The sequence below is a fragment of the Podarcis pityusensis genome (assembly GCF_964106645.2).
Source record: "Podarcis pityusensis genome assembly, chromosome: 3".
NCBI lineage: Eukaryota > Metazoa > Chordata > Lepidosauria > Squamata > Lacertidae > Podarcis > Podarcis pityusensis.
The window spans coordinates 52,596,645-52,621,336 of record NC_138026.1 but is presented as its reverse complement, the minus strand read 5'-3'; the positions used below and the strand labels follow the sequence as shown (position 1 = coordinate 52,621,336).

At 39.9% G+C, this 24,692-nt stretch overlaps 2 protein-coding genes across 20 annotated transcripts in view; one reads left to right on the top strand and one right to left on the bottom strand.

Moving 5' to 3' along the window:
- LOC308474315 (uncharacterized protein) overlaps positions 1 to 24,692 on the bottom strand; it is a 150,267-nt gene that overhangs the window by 63,919 nt on the left and 61,656 nt on the right. For 6 of the 13 annotated variants that reach the window (XR_013984646.1, XM_081000465.1, XM_081000458.1 and 3 more), the window contains 3 exons: positions 22,687 to 22,762; positions 21,444 to 21,603; positions 15,959 to 16,004 (listed from right to left, as the gene is read on the bottom strand). Coding sequence is in view for 8 of the 13 variants with exons in the window: in XM_081000465.1 (XP_080856591.1) it covers positions 15,959 to 15,965 (7 nt within the window). In the remaining 5 variants the exon portion in view is untranslated. The remainder of the gene's footprint in view (positions 1 to 15,958; positions 16,005 to 21,443; positions 21,604 to 22,686; positions 22,763 to 24,692) is intronic. The other 7 variants (XR_013984647.1, XR_013984648.1, XR_013984649.1 and 4 more) reach the window with 2 other exon arrangements.
- HS3ST5 (heparan sulfate-glucosamine 3-sulfotransferase 5) overlaps positions 1 to 24,692 on the top strand; it is a 141,093-nt gene that overhangs the window by 88,653 nt on the left and 27,748 nt on the right. The gene's annotated exons all lie outside the window — the stretch shown is intronic.

Here is a 24,692-nt window from a genome sequence, read left to right as displayed (position 1 = left end):
GTCTGATATGACACTTCAGGTTGCTGGCCACTGGTCTGCACAAAGTAGAATAATAAACATAGCTAAGAAACTGGCAGCAAAGCTTTGGATGGTGGCCTCCATGTAATAATAGCAAAATAGAAGAGGCGTGAGTGGTATTCAGCTACCATACCCTGCCAATAAAATGATTTCCACTTCTGCAGTGGGGCCTTCACCACCTTCTCCCCAGCATGCACCGTGCACCCTCCTCAAATCTGCTCTAAAGAACAGGGAGAGGGAGAGGAGACAGGGAGAATGTTCCATTGTGGTAAGAAAAATCCTTGCACTGGGGGAATGAGAGACTCAGCACTACAATGTATTGCACCCAAAGGTTTTGGGAACTTGTTCAATTGCAGCCTTCCCCTCCCTCAAATCAACCTTTTCACTCAGGTGCAACAATTTAAGCTGGATTTTTTTAAAGGGAAACAGATTATGATTATAAGATTTAAATGAGAAAATGTAATGTTACATCTCTCTCTCTCTCTCTCTCTCTCTCTCTCTCTCTCTGTGTGTGTGTGTGTGTGTGTGTGCATATCTATATGTATCCAATTTAAAAAGAGTACAGAAAAAAGCCCAGGAAAATGCTGTTCTACTTTTGGAGTCAGTGTGTGCAGACTGATTTCATGGTTAGTTCACTGCATATTCTGGTCACATTCCCTGTCTGGTCAATGCCTATGCAGCGGTAGAAGAGATAATACCTGCACCTTGTGGTGACACAGCATAAGGAAGAATCACACTTGCTTTTCCATGGGAACCTTCCTATGCCATCTGAAGGAACCTTGAATTGGTTTTGTTTATTTCCATTCAGTGACTGTCTCGGGCTATTAGAGAAAAAACATCTAAAAAATTCAGAAGCTGCTCTTTGAATTTTGATCTCCTGTTTACAGAACTCATATTTAAATGGGAATATAGTTCATTGGTACAACCTCTTTTTTACAAAATATCAAAAGATGTTATAAAAAGGTAAAAGGGAAATAAAAAATAGCCATTGTGTTAGTATGATTATTTTGAACTGCACCGAAGCATTGCTTGCTTTCAATGCAAAATGCACTGTAGTCTCAAATTCAAGGCTGTCAGCACTTCAGAATTAAGTAACAATGTTTACAGTTAGCATAAGCAGAAACCACAGCTCTTTCCATTTCAAACACAGTCCTCATTGCATTTTGTAGATCTATATAGGAAATTTATAAAGCTTTGATGATAATATGTGCTGTCAGTCCATTAAGTTGATTTTTATGGCAGGAACACAACCGGCGTCCGTTTGTATGAAGCTTGAAGACTACTTCAGAGCTCCAAGAATGCCGTTTGATACCTGCCCTCTTTTATGGCTGACCTTGAGGGGAGTTCAGTTTTGTAATTTATGGCAATACCATCTAGGAATACCCATTTGCAAGATTCACTGTCATTTAGCGCTAAACGATTGTTCCTGACTCCAAAGACAATCTGAGTTCCTGACAGGACAATCCCATGAAAAATATTGCCTGACCGCCCAGGTGTCCTTTCCAATTATCTGGAGTAGAAATTAATACTTTTAAAAGCTGCTAGTTTTTGAAAGGTTATTACAATTTATTCCAATGCTTTCTTTTGCGCATTATGATGAATTGGTTTATTACGCTGCTATTTTCCATGTCAGCTTTTTAAGAGATAGAGCTGTAATGTTGAAGCATTAGAGAGAATGGCACATTTATCGTCTTACAATTGGGTAATATATACTTTTTTTTAGAAAAGTGAACTCTATTTTTAATACTGTAACAAGTAATTTTATATTTATGAATCCTCCAACACCATTGTCAAACATTATTTATTTCCATATACTAAAGACCTGAGAACTTTCAAATGTTGACAATAACTTGGATAGGGGAATGGTGACATCATTGGTGTAAGTGGTGCCTTAAGACCATGTTCCTTCCGAGCCTGGGACTTTTTGGCTAAGCAATGAGCTAGTAGCTACCGCTTGCTCAAAATATTGAGTCTCGCAGATGGGAGATGTTAAGTTGTGGGCGAACATATCAGACAACACAGCGATTCTTCAAACAGCTCTTGTTTATTCAAAGGCCGGAACAGAACTGAACTGAGGAGCTCAGTCAGCCTGCTTATATAGAGCTCCAGAACAACGTGACTGTAGCAACTTTCTAAAACTATCCAATCACTGAACGTCACTTTCAATCCTTCATTTGCATACAAACTATCCAATCACTGAACGTCACTTTCGATCCTTCATTTGCATAACTATCTATAGTATCCCCCTGCTGGCTCAGGGTGAGAACTTCAGTACATAACAGGAGATGCAATGTGGGAAAAGTGGACAGAGACCAGTTTTACTTCCTCTCTCATAATGCTAGATACCAGGGCCATCCAATGAAGCTGAATGTTAGAACATTCAGGACCCAGAAAGGCTACATTTGCACATAACACTAAGCCAAACCACAGTTTAGTGCAAATGCATGAAAGTGTGTGCTCCTGGGAAATCACAGCCAATTTAGTCCTCCTTGGTCCTTTGAGTTCAGTGTAACATGGCACCCACACCAAGGTTTCGCTTAGTGTGATACTCGAATGCAGCCTCACCGTTAAACTCCTATTTCCTTAACCACGACCTATAGCCAATGTTTGTTTATGTGGCCCTTGTAAGCCTTACTGTTACTTGTGAACCTAGACAAACAGAGCATAGTACCACTCTTACTAGATGTAGCAATGGTCAACAATGTGGATGGTTTTAAAATGGCATTATACCACTATATGGAGGTTAAGACTATCAATGGCTACTAGCCATGTTGGCTATATTACCTCTAGTGTCAGAGTATCTGTTGCTGAGGGTGCCTGTTAAAACCAGCAGCTAGGAGCACAAGTGAGGAGAATGCTGTTTTGCTGACATTCTGCTTATGGCTTCACACAGGCATCTGGTTAGCCACTGTGAGAAAAGAATGAGATTATCCTTTGGTCTGATCCAGCAGGGCTCTTGTTATGTTCTTAAATTCCGAATTGTGTTTTCAACATTAATTTAGAACCTTAAGCATTGCCAGAGTAAACGAAATATTTGTCTGTCCATTTTTAATTTAAGGTCAAGGGTGGAAATTTGTTCTTGAGACATTTGTTATTTTATTTCAATGGACTGTTTGAGTCTTAGATGCATAATCATCATTTTAATGTTAGTAATCGAATTTTCCTCACTGTTTATGCTGAAAGAAACACAAACTGCAGTCAATCTGTATGTTCAATCCTACTATAAGCAGTAGTACCTAAAGGGTCATGGGACGGGGGTGGCGCTGTGGGTTAAACCACAGAGCCTAGGACTTGCTGATCAGAAGGTCGGCGGTTTGAATCCCTGCGACGGGGTGAGCTCCCATTGCTCAGTCCCTGCCCCTGCCAACCTAGCAGTTCGAAAGCATGTCAAAGTGCAAATAGATAAATAGGTATCGTTTCAGCGGGAAGGTAAACAGCGTTTCCGTGCGCTGCTCTGGTTTGCCAGAAGCAGCTTAGTCATGCTGGCCACATGACCCGGAAGCTGTACACCGGCTCCCTCGGCCACTAAAGCGAGATGAGCACCGCAACCCCAGAGTCAGTCACGCCTGGAGCTAATGGTCAGGGGTCCCTTTACCTTTACTTTTACCTAAAGGGTCAGAAATAATTGAAGTTCCAGCCTAGAACCTGATATGCATTCCCTAACCTTTGTTTCCATTGATACTTGGTAAAACAGGGATTATGCAGAAGAACAGGAATCAATATGTGGTTCCTGAAGTGTAGGTAGGTTCAGGCATGACCCAAGACCGAGATTCGGCTCAAAAAAAGATTTACTGGAACATCAGGAAGAACAAGAATGACAAACAGGGGCGCTTGGCCCAGTATATATACCTTAAGCCAGCCCAGACAAAACAAACACACCACCTGTGAAAGTTTTCAATTTGTGAATCACAACATTGGCCCTCAGCAGGGATTGGCTGTCTTCTAGCTAATAACAATGTCATTGGAGGGTTTTAGAATCCTCTCTGTCTTTTGTTATGCAGATGAAGCTCCTGAGCTCCAGGAGGCCTGAAGGTCTAGGCCTGCGTTGCTTCGGCCTAAAACGCCTGCATACATAACAGTTCCAACACCCAAAAATAACTGTGGACTCAAGGGCATAGAGAATCTTCAGTATAATTGATATTAATACTAGGTTTGTGGACATGTCAGTCCTCCATCAATATTATTATGTGCTTTCTGGAGCAGATCAGTCATTCAGATACAAGCTCCTGTTGTTGCATAGGGACACCTTAGACAGCCTCTGCTGCCCAGCAGAGTCCTACATTGTTTTTTAATTAGAACAATTATTACACAAGTTAGTATTTGGTATTATTTCAGAAAGACAGCTTCCTGTGGGGAAATGGTATCTATTACAAAAAGTTACAGGTTAATGCTAGTGAGGCCCCGATGTTATTTTTCAAAAAGGCACAAAGAGAAGTAAGACTTTGGAATGAAGCCCAGAATATTAAACATGCATATTTCTTTCTATTATTTCTTAATATCCTTTCCTTGAGCAAACATGCTGTAGTTGTTTCTAATTTAACTCACTAATTGCAAGTTCACAGACCCGAATGGGGGGCCTACATGCTTGGGACACTTTAGCATGGGCAAGGCTTGCCAGTTCCTAGTCAGTGGCCAGCAGCCAGCTTTATGCATCTTCTATCACACAATGCCATCATCACATAAGCACTTAAAAAGCACTTCTCCTGTAGCTACCACATTACAAATGTGTTATTTGAATATATGACAAATAACTTAGTTTTCTCCCAAGGCTAGCTCTACTCCAGCACAATTGATTGGATCCTATAGTAGTAGATAAAACAAAAATTCTGGTTTTCAGTAGATCTATTTATTCTTTGTGTTGTTGTTTAAAAGCATTGTTCATGTTCCAATACCTCAATATTTTAAGCACCTGATGCAGAAAGAGTAAATTTGTTCATTCATTTTATATGTATGCTGCTTTTCCACACACACAAAAAATCACGCTCAAAAGCAGCTTACAAAAAAACCAGGGATGCATTTCAAACAAACTACAGAAACAATTTCAATGTAGCACAACAAAAAATAACATAGACTCTCCTCCTGCAAAAGAGGGGAGTGGTTGTGGGCGGGAGCCGGTCTCCGCCTCAAGCAGGCGGTGTTAGCCCCCTGCCTCCCACTCACCTGGCTGGCGCACCACGCCCACAGGCAGGCACCCAACCAGGTGCCTTTGAAGGGGCGTGGATGGCAGCGTAAATCACTGCTGCACCAGCCACGCGGCCCTCACTCTTGGGCTCTGGAGTGGCGGTTAGGCATTGGAATAATGTGTTGTGGTGTGTGGAAGGGCTAGGTGTGGCCATCGCCTATGCCTTCAATTTTTGTGTATTCCGTTGAAGGAATCCGGCGGTCGTGTATTCTGTCCGATGCCTGCGTGGCGGGAGGCCATGGCACGACCCTCGGTGACATCAGGGGAGAGCTTATAGTTGGATTAGCATCAACAGGCTCCACCTACTGGTGAATAACCCCCCCTTTTTATTTTTTATTTTTTTATAGAAATTTATTGGGTTTTACAATAACAATACACATAATAAACAATGTAACATATATCTTAACATAATTTCACATTTTCTTTGGACTTCCTCACATCTCCCGCTCCCACTTTCATCGTTATAGCATTTTGTCAGCAATTTATTATCTTATTTGCAATCTTATATCCCTTCTATGCTTCATAATCTTCTACTTCTCAAAAGAATAACCCCCCCTTTTTAGACTCACCCCCCTCTGAGTGGGTGGAGTCAACTGACGTAATCCAATGCCTAAGCCAATACCTTTTCACTTGCTGTAATCAATAAAGTTGTGGCCTTTTCTTGCCCATTAACCTTATATCACATGTCCGTGTGTTTTCATTTCCACTATGCGGGGACCGGGTCCTCGAACCACAAAGTAACGATTTCATAATAACAGAGCAAAACAATAGCAAATATAGTAACATAGAAAAATACATTTTAATACTATAAATATAAGAAGATTGCTTAAACAACAAGCAGGATCCAATATCAAAAGTAACAAGGGAGTTTCACAGTTTCACCTTAGTCCTAGAAACAGCCTTCCCATAATGCTCCTCACCGTTCCTCTCCTGAATCAGCTTCTCATAAGGCTTCCAAGGGCAAAGGGCAGGGTAGCTGGAAACACCCATCCCATAATGTTGCCTTATACAAGCTCCTTCAAACGTGCTTCCTTTTGTGGACTATATTAGGCATATATATGACTCTTCCAAAATAATTGAAATCAGCAGTAAGGTGAAAACAAGGTTGCAGTACAGTACATGCCAACTTTATGCAACACCTGTAACACTGCTGGTTCCACAGATTGAAGTGGATGAGTGGGTATATATGGGGTAAGGTGACCTTGCAAGACTTTTTATGGAATATGAGCTAAATATTTTCTACCACTATCTTAAAAATTCAGAAGGAAAATCATTGTTGAGAATTCAGATAGGTAGCCATGTTGGTCTGACACAGTCGAAATAAATTAAAAAATTGTCCAGTAGCACCTTAGTTGGTCTCTAACGGGCTACTGGACAGTATTGAGAAATTAGGGTATTTACTCTGATCAGGTTAAAAGGTAAAGGTAAAGGACCCCTGACAGTTAAGTCCAGTTGCGAACGACTCTGGGGTTGCGGCGCTCATCTCGCTTTACTAGCCGAGGGAGCCGGTGTTTGTTTTTCCGGGTCATGTGGCCAGCATGATGAAGCTGCTTCTGGTGAAACCAGAGTGGCGCACAGAAACGCCGTTTACCTTCGCGCCCCAGAGCTGTGCCTATTTATCTACTTGCACTTTTTATGTGCTTTTGAACTGCTAGGTTGTCAGGAGCTGGGACCAAGCAACGGGAGCTATCATATTCAGAACAGTATTGATAACTGTACCCAGTCTGGAAAAATGCTTGAAATTATAGCAGTCAGTAGCTTATTTCTTTAATGACACTGAGCAAATCTACAAAAGTCAGCATTGGTGGTCAATGATTTTTCATTACCTGCTGCTTACACAGTAACCAAAGCTATGTAGTTGAATAGTACCACTGCAAGAGTGTTTAAGTAAATGTGGTCTTCTGCCCTTCTGCTGAAGATTCCTTGTGTATATTGTTACTGTTCTGTAGAAAGGTACAGTACAGATCAACATGGAGTCTTTCAGATTAATGCTTGTGCATTGCTGAAAAGTGCATTAAATAAATTACTGTATTGCAAAGAGAGTTACTGTAAGGTCTATTAACTACTTATTTAAAGACTTGGCAACAGTGCACAACAATAAATAATTCAAGTAGCACCTCTAATCTTGTTTTCTTTCTTCTTAATTGGTTTTACAGCATTGTTTTGACATTTACCCTTGAATTAAAAAAACCCAAAAAACTTAACGGGGAAGAAAATGCATGCCTTGCAGTACTCCATTTGCCAAGCAAGTACTTGTATATAGATGCTTCACAGTGCAAGAATTACAATCTGACTTCACGGCTGTCATTGGTGAAGAATGAAATAGAGTTATGAGGATTTACAGCTTTGCATGGAGACCAGCATGCATATATTAAAAACTACTTTAACAGATATGTAAATATATAATCTCCAAATTCAGGTAAATAAACTCTAACAGTAACATAAATTTATGATGATTGTGATAATGATGATGATGATGATGATGATAATAATAATGCTATTTTCATATGAATTAAAAAGAGGAAAAGATATAATTCACCCTGAGTGTCATAGGTGGCCTTTAAATTCATCAGAATAAATCAGACCTCTTTAGCCTTTAGTTCTAAGTCACTTTAGGTCACAAAAAATACCCTCTCTTTAGTAGTAATGGCTTTCACAGCTAACACAGCAGCACAAAAATGTATGGCGTTTAAAAAGAGCTACAGATTTATTTATTTATTAAGGTTTGTGTGTATCCTTTCTGAAGAATCCAGACTTATTTTAAGGGATTTATTTAATGTAATAATAATTTATTCTGAGCTGCCCAGCAGTGCCTTGCAGTTTCCTGTGGGAAACTGGTATCTGTTACAAAAAAAAAAAGTTGCAGGTTAATGCCAGTGAGGCCTTGCTGTTATTTTTCAAAGTCCAAGGAGAAGTAAGGCTTTGGAATGAATCCCAGAAGATTAAATATGCATGTAACAACATTAATCCCTGCTACAGTTGCTGCTAATCAATATCAGGGTGCAATCCTATACCATATTGGCTCAGCTCTTTCTCACTGGCACTGCCCCTGAATGGTGGGCCATGATGGTACTTCCAGGGATTCTAGGGCTCTGTCTGTACTTTCTACACCACTTTTTATATTCTCCATGCTGTGTAATTTCCTTCTTTCTTGGCCGAGCAATGCATTAGATATGGTGGTAATTTCTACTAGTGCAGCAGCAGAGTTACCTATAGGAATATGCTGCCATTTCACTTTATTTTTCATGTAGCGCAAATCACACCTGAACTCAGGTAAGTAAGTGTACAGATGACTGCAGCCATACACACACACACACACACACACACACACACAAAGTATATAAAGTATATATTTACTTCATGCAAAGTAAAGTTCAAACTGAAAAGTGGTAGAAGCACACACAGCCTATTCCAACAAGGTGTTCATTTTTATTTATTCATTCCATTACTTATATTCTATCATATTAAATTGCAGTAATCTGCCAGTGTGATATCCAGCATTTGCTTAGAAACAAGTCTCCCTTTAAGAAAGATAATTGTTTTTATTTATCAGGAGAAATAAAATGTTATTTTATATTTATTTTAAAAAACCATTGTTTTATACTTCTCATTAAAACATAGCATATTGTTTGGCAAATATAAAAAGGTTTTCACTGAGGGTATCTGCAGCCGCAGTCCTTTTCATGGACTGTGCCTAAGTGTGAGTGCTGCCAAAAGAAGGGCAACCACCGGTGAGATAATCTCATTAAATTAATTATCCTGCTGGCATGTTTGTTTTTGCTGGGTTTAGACAGCATGTTGTGAAACACTCGGATGTATTAGTACCCTAAAGAGGAAAACAATCAAATAGTATTGATCTCTTCTCACACTTGCTGACCAACCTCCTTCTTTAGGAGGAACGAAATATTCCAAGAAGATATCTGACACATCTAGGAAGAAGGCGTATCATATTATATCACATTGTACAAGTATATCACGGTGGATGTGTCTATTATGTAAAACTAAAACAGAGACATCCATCTGACTTTGAAACTTGCATTCTCAAGTTATGTAACCAGAGCAACTACCTCTTCCCAGATAATAGGAGCCACTATTTTATGCATCATGCATTCAAACCCTTGAATCATAAAAGCTTCAGATTTCAATTCAGTTTGGAAAGTAAAAAAACAAAAAACCCTGTTATTTAAAATAACATTCATTTTTTTTCCCCATTCTCTGAAATTATTCATCAAGCAGGGTGCTACCCAAAGCAGGAGCTAAATTTCTGCCACATTTTTGTGACTTTTTGGTTAGCCCTAATAACTAACTTAGGGACACGGGTGGCGCTGTGGGTAAAACCTCAGTGCTTAGGACTTGCCGATCGCATGGTCGGCGGTTTGAATCCCCGCGGCAGGGTGCGCTCCCGTCGTTCGGTCCCAGCGCCTGCCAACCTAGCAGTTCAAAAGCACCCCCGGGTGCAAGTAGATAAATAGGGACCGCTTACCAGCGGGAAGGTAAACGGCGTTCCGTGTGCTGCGCTGGCTCGCCAGATGCAGCTTGTCACGCTGGCCACGTGACCCGGAAGTGTCTGCGGACAGCGCTGGCTCCCGGCCTATAGAGTGAGATGAGCGCACAACCCTAGAGTCTGGCAAGACTGGCCCGTACGGGCAGGGGTACCTTTACCTAATAACTAACTAACTTTCACCTTTCTGTTGTTAGTTAAGTGTGCCTGATACCTGCTTTAAATGTGAATTGAAAGTTTGAGTTTATTGTATAATTTTATACTTTAGAAAACAACATCAACTAACTAGAGTGTATTCTTCTTTACTTGGATTACACATTACCTAGTGGCAATGTAATAATAATAATAATAATAATAATAATAATAATAATAATAGCTTTTTCTGAATGCTCCTTCTGAAGTGTCGAACAGGAATATCCAAAAAGAAACTAGCATAGTTTTCTGGATTAAAATCGTAGCATATTTTACATGCCTTTGGGAATATTTGAGTATTGGAGGGGTGCCATTTTTAGTTCTCCTGAAAGGAAACATGTGATTAAGCTGTCAGCTATTTGAGATTACTACAAATATTTTCTTTCATAATGAATTTTGTGACTTGGGATGGGGGGAGTTTCTTGAGTTTCTCTGGCTCTCTCACTGTGATGACAGTTAAAGAAAATAGTAGTTCCACAACAGATCGAAAACTGGATTTATTTTTTTTCACAAATAGAACTGTAGATTTGAAAGGGACCACCCCCTGCAATGCAGGAATCTTTTGCCCAGTGTAGGGCTTGAACCCATGACCTGGAGATTAAGAGTCTCACGCTCTACCGAATGAGCTATCCCAGCTGGGGCCAAACACACCCTGATTACTAGACAAGGCTTTTAAAAATCTATATCTCCCGCAAATTATATTTGGATCTGCATGAATTTGTGTGATAAAACAGGGGTGGGAAACCTTGAGCAGGAGGCCAAACACAGTCCTCCAGATACTTCTCTCTAGTACTTTGAGGTCTGGGCAGTGGTGAAGCCGCATGCTCCAGCACTGGGGGGCAGAGAGAAGGCGTGGGCGTGGCTGGTGCTGATCCTGGGGGGCGTGGCTCATCGCACGCGGGGGTGTAGCGTGCATCCCTGGGGCGTGGTGTGCATCTGGGGCCGTGGCATGTTTCCTGGGAGTGTGGCGCCCAGCATAGCGGAGGGATGTACAGCGTGTCTGGGGGCAGCTGCAATGGTACCCCCTTCCCCGATGTTGCCAGGGGTGATGCTCTCCCCCCCCCCCATTCCTCTGCCAGTGGGTCCTGGGCTTTCCCCCAGACAGGTCTGCTCACCAGCCCAGTTCTGCACCGTCACTGAGTCATTCAGTGTATCACTGAACTATGATAATGCCTCTTGCTTGCCTGGCTAGAGGATGGAGAAATGTGTTTATGAATATATATGGAAATGCTTGAGTTTCGCAAGGCTGGCATGTAGCCTATTGTACAAAGGTCAGAGGCACATCTGTAGCTCCATCCACTTCTACCTCTGGCACTGTCTTATCACCCTTAGAAGGTTGTCTAAATGGGAATGTGGTCCTTGGACTAAAGGAAATTCGCTGCCCCTGGTATCAAAGGCAAATAAAAGACAACAATTTACCAGCTGGTAATTTAGGAGAGTGTGCATGTAACTATTTGGTAAACCAGTTGTCACTGTCTTACCATTAGATTCCTCGGATTTCTTATCAGGTGTGAAGCTGAAGTATGGTAATTTTTTATTCACTGTTTGGCAGATAAATACAAATGGCCAGCTTTACTATATGCAAAGTAAGCACATATGCTTCCTCCCAATCAAGAGTTTTGTATCACTTAAAAGCTTGTGTACTTCACCTTGAAGCAACATTTAGGCTTTAATCAGGCTGAAATTGATTAGTATATAGTTTGGGGATATATGACTAATCACTGAAATGAAGTGAGAAAACACCAGAGTTCAAAAAGGAGAGGCACAGCACAGAAGCAAAGAGATTAAAATGAGCTGATGTATTGACAGAGCACAGCTGTGAAGCTGTTCAGATGGAAGCAGACTATCAACTTACAGACCAGTTTAATAGGAGCTAATTAAAGCAATTATTGCATCATCCCTAATGCTACCTCAATCAATTAAGAACTCTACCATTTCCACTTCTCCAGTTGAGCTGGATTCTAGAAATGTATTATTTCACTAGCAAAAAAGAAAGAAGAAAAAGCTTGCTTGTTGAGTCAAATTTACTTTTCTGACTTTATGGGGAAATAAGCCCACCCAAAACTATCTTTCTTTTTAGAAATAAAGTGCACACCCTTTGAAATAATATTGGACTATTCTATATCAAGAGGTCTACTATGGCCATTACTTAGCATTAGGACATGGGTGGTGCTGTGGTCTAAACCACTGAGCCTCTTGGGCTTGCCGATCAGAAGGTCCGTGGTGAGCTCCCTTTGCTCCTTCCCAGCTCCTGCCAACCTAGCAGTTCAAAAGCACGCCAGTGCAAGTAGATTAATAGGTACCGCTGTGGTGGGAAGGTAAACGGTGTTTCCATGCGCTCTGGTTTCCGTCATGGTATTCTGTTGTGCCAGAAGCGGTTTAGTCATGCTGGTCACATGACCCGGAAAGCTGTCTGCGGACAAACACTGGCTCCCTCGGCCTGAAAGTGAGATGAGTGCCACACACTATAGTCGCCTTTGACTGGACTTAAACATCCAGGGGTCCTTTACCTTTTTACCTTTTACCTAGCATCAAAGAAATAACTAAAAATCAAAGGCATGCACATGGTTCTGAATTTGGTTTCATTAGTGAAATTGATGATTGCCCAAAGCAATCATGGTAGCAAATCTTCATACTGCTAAATCCTTACACTTGGGATCACCATATTATTCCATGCTTCCAAAGCCTAAAAGAAATCCAGAATTCCAGATTCCAAAAATGAAAGGTATTCACGGTTTTCATGTAGGTATTTTAAGGTGGGTATTTTAAGGTGTATCGTGCACCCAACTTGAAATTTCAAACTAACCCCATTTTTGCTACCTATAATAATACCTATAAGATAGGTATACCTATCTATACCTATAATCTTATGTTAAATACATCAATATATAAGCTACACACACACACAAATAAATTAAATATGTAAACACATACATTAAAACATTTCATATAACTTTTTCTTTAAATATTCCATCAGAAAGCTTATTCCCACCCACACTCTTAATCTTATTCGTTAAATACTTCTTTAAAGACATATTCTTTGAATCATTGCTAATTATTAGATCCAATATAAAAACAAGAAATGGGGCAAATACAAAATGGTGAAAAACCATATTTAGAGATTAGATAAAAATCCCAATATATTTCGAGCAAATGCTCTTCTTGTGAGAAGTACTGAAATATGTTTTAGTTTAGTTTCCCGGTTAAGTTAATTTCTCTGGGCTTCGTGACAATTAGGTCTGCCACTTTGATGGGAGCAGGGAATCTTTAATTCCCTTGTGCAAAATGATCTGGAACCAGTTCAGTATTTTAAAGGATAACTTTTGGAACTACAGTACTGGCCTTCATGTGTAAACCAACCATTCCTAACCTTTCAAACAAGTAATTAGCAAGCTTTCAGGCAACAAAATAGTTTCTACTACATCTCTCTGCCTTGATAAAAACAACTGCTAGTTAAAAGGTATTTAACTTTTAATGGAGGGTCACAGGCTATTTCCAGTTGCATCCTTCTGCTGGCAATGGGCTCCCTGATCCAGCAGAGATTTCCATGAGTGAAAAATGGAGTGGGAGAGATTTTTTGCTGATTTCCCCTTTTCCCTGCAGACATCTGTGCCCCTTTCCTGATCTACTCTATATGGTTTGGGGACCCTTTGGAGCATCATATGAGGTGATGCGGATGAAGGGAGGGGATGCAGGAGCAAGACAGATTCCCCCACCCCATTTCCACTCACTGAAGCATCCACCGGATCGAAGAGCCTTCCACCAGTGGAGGGACACAACTGGATATAATCCCGTGTTTCAAAGGTACAATGTAGGGCTTGGGGATTATTATTTTTATGTTACAAACAGTAAAATACATTTTTCATTATGGGAACACCTCCTCCTCCTCCTTCTTCTATCATGTACTGTATCCAGTGCCGGATTTACGTATAAGCTATAGCTTAGGGCCCCACTCTCTTGGGGGCCCCCCAAAAAATTAAAGGGAAAAAACACCACTGGGTGTACATTTCCAAAATATAAGGTAAAAAACAAATAAAATACATATTTTGTTATGTGCAAATGGCTTTAGATCTGGATATTTTGTTATGTGCAAATGGCTTTAGATCTGGAGGGCCAAGTTTGGCCACCACTGATATAGCATATATTCAACACACAAAACAGCGACAATTTGTTGTTGACAAAGGACAGCTGGACTTATAAAAGGCCCCATTACCTTCTGTAGCTTAGGGCCTCATCAAACCTAAATCCGGCCCTGACTGTATCTGAACATTTTCTGAAACACGTTTCTGCTAATTTTCTGGTGTGAGAGAAAGAAGGTTAACTATGGTGATGCCTAGCTTCTGTGGTCATTGTTATAGTCTATATGTGGTTGGTATCAGGTGGCATGCATGTACAAAATAATACTTAAAAATAAATGGGTATAATTTAGGGTTGCCATATGTCTGGATCTTCCAGGGCATATCTGGAATACTGTAGTTGGCAGTATGGAAATTGGGGAAAATGACTGGGAAAATCTGGACGTATGACAGCCCATGCTGGCAGTGCCGTTTTCCCATAAAGATAGCTCAATAACAGCATTACTTTTTGTGATTTTGCCCAAAAAGCTCAGCAACTTTTCTGTTCGAAAATGACAACCCTAGTCTAATGATTATATAATGTATTTTCCTTTTGTGCCATTTGAGACACCGAAAGCACAAATGTAGGATCAACTTTACTGAATCTTGGGGCTCCATAGTTATGCACTTGGCAGAAAGTGAGGGTTTTTTATTTTATTATGGTGCCTCTTTATGGCAAAGTATTAAAAAATACTTTGGAAAAGACCCTGATGCTGGGAAAGATTGAGGGCACTAGGAGAAGGGGAAGACAGAGGATGAGATGGTTGGCCAGTGTTCTCAAAGCTACCAACATGAGTTTGACCAAACTGCGGGAGGCAGTGGAAGACAGGAAGGAGTGCCTGGCGTGCTCTGGTCCATGGGGTCATGAAGAGTCGGACACAACTAAACGACTAAACAACAAACAACAACAATTAAAAAAAATAGGTTTGGAAACAGTGAGTCAGAGAGAATATGTATGTCTGTGATTAAAAGGAAAGGCTAGAATTTTGAAAGATATTAAGTAATTTTACAAAGCAAAAGTCTGGTGTCTTACTTGGCATAAAAGATATTTTGAAACTGAAAGCAACATACATTACTTAAAGTTTTCCTGAGGCCATTTTGCCTCAAAATAATTCATTTTTTTGTTGGTTGCAGGATTCCCCCCTCCCCAGCTTACTGATTAAGGGGGGTCAAAACTTCAATAAGAAAATATATTGAATTAAGTGTAAAAGCTGAAAAATCGGTATGGAAAATTCAAAGGCAAATATGCTTTGCTTGCAATGTAGTTGTTATTTTTAATATAAATAAATAATGGAATGTGCTGATGTTGTAAAGTAAAGACAGATTCTTCTATTGATATTTCACAAATGCTGCCTTGAGTTGAACTTCTGCACTTTGAAACTCTGAGGGGCAATCTGTTTAACAGGAATAAGTTTAACAGGAAATATCTTTTTAGGAAATATGCTTTTAGGACAAAGTATCCAGTTTTCTAAATACTTATGCAACAGTTTGGCATCCTTTTTTTCTATTTCTTTTGGTTTTGAAAACATTTCATACAAATAGGTAATGAAACACCAAAAGCAGAAAATGTTTGCTATACAGTACAACTTGAAAAGGGCATCTTGATAAACAGGAGATAATGCAGGAGAACATTGAGGGTTCGAGACCCATTGGCTACCCTCACATGGTTTATGCAGCCAACTGAAGTCATTTTGTGGGGTGTGGCTGCTGTCAGTGCTGACAGGAGTCACAGGTGAGAGCTGAGTGCAGGATGGAAACCAAAGGTGGACAAACTGCCCTAGAAGGATTATGATGTGTCGTCAACCAGACGTACTACCCCCCCCCCCAACACCCCATATGCAACTAGACACATGGTAAATAAGAAGAAGCCATATGAAAAGGACTGTGTGTCCCTCTCTTGTGATCCTGGACTCCCCATGTACTCCACATAAGCATAATTGTGGGTCTTACCTTTCATAGCCTCTCAGTGGAGTGTGGGAATAATATAGTGATTTCTCTGTGAAAAGACAAGGATACTTTAGAATCTTGATATTTTATAAAGTAGTTGGAGAAATTTACCCATAGCATTGTGCAGTTGTTTGCAAGGCTAAAATGAATTAATGCAAATCAATGCATTAATGTGATTCTCTGGCCTTGTATAAAGAATGAAGTGTGTTCTAGGTGCTATTAACTAACCTTAGAAAAGTGTGTGTAACCTTTTGTTCGGCATTATGATGAGTACTTTTTGTGCTAGATCTGCCTCTCTTTCTAAGAGCGTGCCTGCCTGCCTGGGGCTTAGGTGGGAAAGTAGAGACTTCATAAGTCACACATTCAGCATGCTAATAGGCCATAACGTACAACACAAAAGTATGATAGTGGAGGCAGCTGCCTTGCACTGCCTGTGGCCACCAACACATGATGTTGACATGTGATGCTCCTCTGCCCCACCATACTTTCCTTGTTAGGGGAGCGATCTCAGCTGCAACTTGGAGTTAAAGATGAGCATAGATATACACCCTTGAATTGTTAAGAATGGGCATTTTTAATGTCTGGGTGTTGTTTTTAATTAGTCACAGTTTTTAAAAGAGCATTATAACCTTATATAGTTTGCTGGTGATGGCCACAAGAATCTGCCCAGCTAAAATCTGGAGGGCTGCAAGATTATACAATTAATCAAACTGATTAACTGATTAAAATCCTGGCTCAATCAAAACTTCAGTCCTGGTTAATCAGGCCACATAGACACAGCTACCTCCACATACTCCCAATCACAGAGCCAAACTCTGTTAATTAGAAAGCTCTCTCTCTCTCTCTCTCTCTCTCTCTCTCTCTCTCTCTCTCTCTCTCTCTTGTGTATTACCTTTTATCCATCCAAGTGGTTTTTGGATTGTAGCCCACCTATTTTGCGAGCTATCAAACGATACCTATTTGTTCCTAATGGAAACTGTAGAACTCAACTGCGCTGCAGGATGTGAAAGCTCATGCATCACTGTAACCTACCCAACCTTTCCTGTACTAATGACAAAGTGCTGGAAAGTGGCTTGGGGTCAGGTTACATGTTCACTCAAATACTTGTCCTTCATCATAGAACTCTGTTGAACCTATACATTATTTAACATCTTAAATCACGGAGACAAATGCAAAATACTAATTACAATGTATAATTGGAAAAAGATAAAGTCCATGAAAGTGGTTACTTTAAAACAGAATGAGCTCTAGAATTTGATGTCAAAAAGGCCCTAGCCATTTTATGTTATTTTACAATCATTAAAAGATCTGTTTTGCAATAGGATTACTGTTTTCTGAATATATAACATAAAATCTACTGAAATTACATGGATTTCTCTTTTGTTTTTGCTGTTTGCTCAGTTTAAAAGGATTGCTCATGAATTTAATACCAAGTCTTCAAAATATATGTGGAAAATAAGTTTTGTGTGCTGAGGGTCATTTTAGAACTGGTTATTACCTAGTTTTTGTTTGCAACAAAGAAGTTTGGAAATACTGTTTCCTCCTCTACTTTCCTCTTTTTACTTCTGTTGGAAAAATAGTGTACTATAAACATTTTCATATGATAATGTGAAAAGCCATTTTATATGGCACAGTTCTTAATGAACAGATTCCTATAGGCTCATTTGGTTCAGTACACTTAGCAGCTGCACCATTAGTTGTTGTCTTTATCATGGTCCCACCACCATCAAAGTACTATTTGTCTTGAACCCAAAAGCTAAATAGGAGCAATGAAATAGTAAGCAGAGACAGAAACAATAGGAACGATAAGACATTGCTTCCTTTGGCATGAAGACAGCATTCATCATACAGGGGCAGGAGGCCAATTCAGGATAATGCAGGCATGTTGTGAATTATGGAAGTAAAATGCACACAGGCTGTTTCTCCGTCTTCGAAAACAGTTAATGCAAACACATAGGAGGAATGGAGGTGTTTTGTGTGGCATTCAATACTAGGAATTTTGACATTACAAATTACAATGGGGAGAAACTGCAGCACAATGGTAAAACTGATGCTTTGCATGTAAAATGTCCCAGCTTCATCCCAGGGATTTCCAGTAAAAAGGGATCAGTTAAAAAAAGGTAAAAAAATATGTCTCTGAGACTCTGGGGGCAATACAGGGCCAGATACAAATTTTCTCCAGAACAGCCGTGGCCATGTATCCTACATTACAGAGGAGACCCCTCATGGCTGTCAAAGGCATTGCTCTATTTGCAGGTGTTTCCTATTGGAAGGGCTGTCCTGTCCAGTTTAAATATGAAGAACCATAAAAAGGGGGAGAAGAAGGCTTCAAGTTGTTCATCAGCTGTAAACACATGACAAATTGCTGCTAAGTCTCCCCACTGTGGTGAGATGTATTGTATTTCCATTTAGATTACAGTAATGATTTCTAAATTTGAATGTGCTAATTCCATGCAAATTATACCTTCCTTTTTCAGGTTTCCGCTTTTATTTGTAATGTGGATGTAAATGTTTTAGGGTTTCACAGCATTAAACCATACATTTTCATAATGAGCTCTCAGGATATGAACATGAGCTAGAGGCTGCACAAGGCTTCCATAGGATCATCTGGTTTAGATGATTCAGCCCACTCTTCACCAACCTGGAGTCCTCCAGATGTTTGGGACTGCAACTCCAGTCAGCTGTGCTAGCTGGGGCTGATAGAAGTTGTAGTCCAAAACATCTAGAGGGCATCAGATTGGAGAAGGTTCATATAGCATATAGCCAAAGAAGCTGGGTGCTGCCTGGTTGTCACTGACCCATGGCAGGGCCTTATTGGTGGTGGTTTCCTGTTTGTGGAATGTCCTCCTTGATGAGGGATGTCCTTCTCTCACATTATTGGCTTTCAGGAAGAATTTAAAACATTCATTTTCACCTAAATGTTTGGATAACAATACTGTTTCTGACAATCTTGAAAGTACTAGCTATTAGCGTATGTGATTGTTTTACTTGTTTTTTCCATTTAAAATAAAGTTTTTAATGGATTTGTAATGTTACAAATATTTTTTAAAATTGTATTGTTTGATCTCTGATGTGTTTGCATACCTAGACAAATTTGGGGAAAAGGACAGGATAAAAAATATAAATTAATTAATGAGCATTAATATATTGGAGTGAGGAGAGAGCAAGAGAGTACAAAGCATCATTTTAAACACAAGTCACAGTGCAAGATGACAAAGGTGTGGATTTTTTAAAGTGGTACTCTCTCTCTCTCTCTCTCTCTCTCTCTCTCTGTGTGTGTGTGTGTGGCTTAGAAAGCTTGTTGCATGGGAGCCACCTGGAAAAAGCACAGTAGTGGCTCTGTAAGACAATGACAAATAGGCTTCTTCTCTAGAAATGGATTCTAGCCATGATTTACAATACTGAATAATAGAAGGCAGAGGAGAGTATATGATATAAATTATAGAAAGAGAAGTAAAAATATTCTAGTGAAAACAGTAAATAAAACATGTATCCTATAAGGAAGAAAGATAAATTATGTAAGAAGAACAGAGAAGACAGAAAACGTTATATTATTATTTTTTGAGATCGTATTTGATTGTGGCAAAGAATGAAGACCCATTCTATCTATTTTTTCTATTGTTTTTAATGTTGTGTTTTAAATTGTTGAGTCCACCTGGGACCTTAGGGTGAATAAGCAGACCTTAGGCAGGTAATAAATTAAAACAACAAGAACAACAACAACAACAGTGCTGAAAATAGGATAATGAAAGGTGGAGGAGAGGGTAAATGTAAAATATACTTGACTGAAGCAAGTCAATGTTATTTTGAACTAGTAAGAGAGGCACGTGAATGAAAAATATTTTCCTTCCCTTGTTGTCCAAAGCCCAATGGTATAGTATCTAATAATCTGGACGTTCTCCTGAAAACAAACCAAGCCTGTCCAGGGAACCTAAATTGGGTAGGTGAAACCAGTTGAATCATATCCCTACTTCTTGCTGGATATGTAGCTGCTGTCAGCAGAAAGATGGCCTCATCCCATACTATCTGCTCAAAAAATTCACATCAAAGTTGGAGCTTTGGGTCTTACCAGACACACACACACACACCCCTCCACCACCACTGTCTGAGATGTAGCAGATAGAAATGAGGTGCATTATCTTTTATAATGATGACTAATTTATTCAATCCATGAGTTGCATGTGTGACACATAAGGAGACTTCAAACAACTGATAAAATTTGAAAACAAAGCATGGCATAAAATCAGGGGTGGGGAACCAATGTATTGCAATTAAAGCCACACAAGAAAACAAACAGCAGGTCACACTATCAGTAGCTGGTGCCTAAACTGTCGCAAGAACTCCTAAAGAAAGCCTCCCCCCCCCCCCCAGCTCACGACCTGCACTCAAAGCATTTAGCAATTTTAAGTAATGACATAGGCGGCACGCTGCCATGTTTTTATGATTACTTTATCCCTTCCTCACAAAAATTTAACATCCTCAAAGGAAGCCATGGTTTTGTTCTGCTTTATTTTATGAAGCAGGATTTCATGGAGCTCCAGTGGTATGGTACCTTTCTTTGCTCTTGTTATAAGCAGGAGAAACACTGGAGAGCAGGAAATCTAGGGTAAATAATCAGCTAAATGACTGGTTTTAGCTCATGGCTAATACAGAAGTCTATATGTGATTTTAAGTAACAGCAGTGCGGAAAGGCTCGGAGTATTTGTTTTAGGTTAGAAACATCTCATGCTTTTTCTGTAGTCATCTGAGTAAGAGACGATAACTTCCTTGTGTCAGCAAAACAATCTAATTATATCTGTAGGGTTTTCCTTAACCTTCTATTGTTTTAATTAGTTCTACTACACTCCCCTGAGCAACAAACTGTAGCCTAAAGCATTATTTCTCCAGCACACGAGCCTAAATAATAAAACAGAGAATCTGCTAATCAGCTTTATCCCACTGTTCAAACAACTTCCATAGACACTTGCAACTGTTGCAGAAAACCACTTGCAGACTCAATTTAAAGCAGAGGTTTTAGTCTTTAAGGCCCTAATGATTTGGGACACATCTATCTGGAGGGCTGGCATGCACCCAAGGCTGCCTGTGCATTAAGATCAATGTTTGAGGACATGTTCTCTGGCCAATCGCTGAAAAATGCTTGGCTGAAGGCTACTGGGGCAAGCTTGATCAGTGGTGTCCCCATATGTATGGAATACAATCCCCTTCAAAATTCATGTGGCTCCACCATGACTGGGGCTTAAAAAATTCCCCCAAACTTTAAAACCATTGTTACTTCAAGCTGTGTTTTGGATCAATTTGGCTGTTTATTTTAATGGATATATATGTTTAAATTCACAATTCTATATGTTGTTGTTCTATTCTAGAATTAGACACTGATTTCACAGCTATTGTGCCCTGAAAGGTGGGTTAGAAACCTTTTAAAGAAATATTTGCATTTTCCTAGTGTCCCAAGCATAAGAATCTTTAGTTGGAAGTGGGGGGATCTTACCACGTGTGAAAGGGAGGCCAATGCACAAAGTTGCTCACTTCATCTCCTGCTACCATGCCTGAATATACCGGTCAGTCTGTGCATCATATGGAGATCTTCCAAGTGACTTTCACAAGTTGTTCTGCGTTTACTATCAAGAGTGAAGTTTTCTTTTCATTCTCTGCACAAATACAAGTAAATAGTCAATAAGGTTTCAATACTGTGTTATTAGAACACAATTATTTCCCCCTTTGCTTGTGCAGACAAGCTCTGTCAGCCATTTTACTAGTGCATGACATATTTGAAAGGTTGAAATGAAAAGTTGAAATGAGAACATGCATATTATTCACTGCAATTTGGCTGTTCAATTCAGGAAAGTATGTGTCATGTCAGGAAGTACAGCAAAAAATAATGATAAGAAAGAAAGGTGGGCTGCATGTATGACACTGAGGGTTGTTTTTTTTAACCCTACATGTCTTCTCATCAACTCACCTAAGCAATCTAAATAATTTACCTCAAACAAAATGTCAATGACTTGAAGCCTTGAGACTCAAATTCAATATGAAACGTGAAACCTTCAGTAATGTTTTAACAGAGTTTTACATCTATATTAGGAGTTTTGCTCAAGAGCTCTTAAGTAGAATATTCCTTTGTCACCAGGGTGGGTTAATTAAGATGCTGCATTTAAAATGTAGCAGACTTTTAGTTGTCTTGTGCAAAAAAATCCATTAACACTTCTTGGCTGTATCATAGTTTTAAATTGTGTGCTTTAAGGAAACAGTGAGTCATTCAGTCCAGACACCTATTTATACCAGTTTGTGCTCACAGATTCATGATTCAGAGGGGAAATATTCTGCATTTTAGTCCCACTTTTCCTCCAAGTAAGTTTGGCATTATATGGCACCCCTATTTTATCTTCAGGACAACCCTGTGAGGTAGATCAAGCTGAAAGAGGTTGATTGGTATTAGGTCTAGTGAACTTCACAGCTGTGTGGGGATTTGGACCCAGGTCTAGCCAGGTTATTCATTTCAGTAGAAAATGCCAATCTCCACATGCAATACATAGTAAACAGAGAAAAATTCCCTTTGCTTTAATGAACAATGAAGATATTATGGGTGGAGAAACTCTGGGTGAGTATAAAAGCTCCTGCTGTAGCAGTGAAATAGGCTGTATGATGGCACACTGCACTGACAAAAATATCTAGGAAAGTAAAGAATAAGAACCACAAAAGTTGACTTCTTCAAAGGTAGGGTAAAAGCAAACCTTTTAAGAGGAACATCACTGGCTTCAAAACGTGCACATTTTTTTCCGTCCTGTGTGAGCTCTGAAATAGGCAGTTCTGCAAGTTTTCAGCGTGGTTCATGTGGAAAAAGAGAGAAATCAGCTGTGGTGGGCACCTATTAACTAGTACTTGTCACATTTTCATTGATTTTGCTGAATCTCTAACTCCGTTTTGCAATTAAAAATAAAAGTCAAACAGTCTGCCTGATACATCATAGTAGTCAAAAGATTGTGGGGTGACACTCCACATTGGCACTAGAAGCAGCATTTGACAACAATGTGCAAGTTCATAACATCAGTTGCAAAGCTGGCATCATCCTGTGAAACATCCTGTTTAGCATATAGATATATTAATATAGATCTATTTAAAATTTACAAGAGAGAGAGCAAGAGTCACAACTCTCCTGAAATTTATTTATGTTGCCAGTTTCCCTGTTCAAATTGCTGCACAGGCCTCAAATCACTCTGCTTTTCAGTCACATGAGTTGGCAACCAGGCATAGAATATTGTTTTAAAAGCTTGTTTTCCCTCTGCCAGGCTTATGCATAGCAGCAGCAGCGCCACTGCTGAATGGGGTTTAGATGTGGTGTAACATGGGGCTCTTTAACTTTCACCAACTTGCTTTACACCAGCTTATTCCCTAAACTGATAAAACTTGTATTTACCAAATCAAGATTCAACATTCCATGAACTGATCATCTGCATCATCTTCATGTCTTCTACTTCACCATCTTCTTCATAAGAGTCCAAATATAATGTAGAACATGAATATATCCTTGATCAAGTGCCAGGCTCATAACCACTACTCTTTCTTTTCTTTTCTTGCATATTAGCTACTGCCAGTTTAGTCTGAATGGTGCAGCAACTTAAAGAGAAACTGCAACGACTTCTGGCAACATTAACAACTGTATGGATTTCCAATTGGAACAAATCCTTAGGGAAGCATGTATCATTTAGCAATTTCCTTGGCATTAATCCACACTCTTTCCCGGAGTCTTTTTGTACAGATATTTCTTCCTTCAAAATATAAGCAGTTCTTCATGATGCAGGAGAGTAAAAAATGATGCTAGATAGGCAAAGCCTGTCCTATCAAGACATGGAAACTTGATGGTTAATAGCTAATCCAGTCTGGCAATGTGAGGCTCTTTCTGTATCCGAACTAAAGAATATGCAGCAGTGTTGGCTTTGCAGAGTAAGAAGCATGGAACAAGTGAGCTGATAGCTTTTCTTGGACCAATTAGCCTGAAGTTCGCTCAAGTCTCTGGATTATTTTCATACATCAAATAATATTCATGTAAAAGAATATACTGTGAAGCTGTGATGCTCTGTTTAAAACTTGTGCTAAATAAGTCCTCTGACTGAGTTTTTAAAAGGTTTCATAGAACTTAATAGATCAGTATCTTGACTATGCAATGATCTGAATTTGTCAAAAACTTTTCTTCTTCTGGATCTTGACAAGAGCTCCCCTTTGAAGCCCACTGGTCTAGCAGATCAACAAAGAAGAATCCACAATTCCAGTTCATATTTATATATATTCCAACTCCATTATTGCTGTGTGAGATTGTTTCTTACAAGCTGTGTGCTGACATTTTCCCCCAGAGTGTGCCATTCTTTTCATAAAGCACCAAGCAATAGTGTGATAAGCAGGGTTGCCCCAAAATATTTTACTGCCGGAGGTGAATCAGAAAATGCCACCCCCAGGAATTGTGGAGAGTGTGTGTGTGTGTGTGTGTGTGTGTGTGTGTGTAAAACACAGGGGAAAGTCGCTCTTCTCCTTTCCCTCCTGCCTTCTCTGCAGTGCAGCTCCACCAGCAATAAACAGGAGCAGCAGCAGCAGCAGCAGCAGGAAAACCTCTCACCTGGCTCTTGGTGAGGACAACGCTACGGTCTGGCACAGTCCAGCCGGTGGCCAAGGGTGGCAGGAGGGGGGTAACTGGTGACTGGGAGTGGCCTGGGGAGCTGCCAAGCTGGAGCCCTGCCCAGTTGGG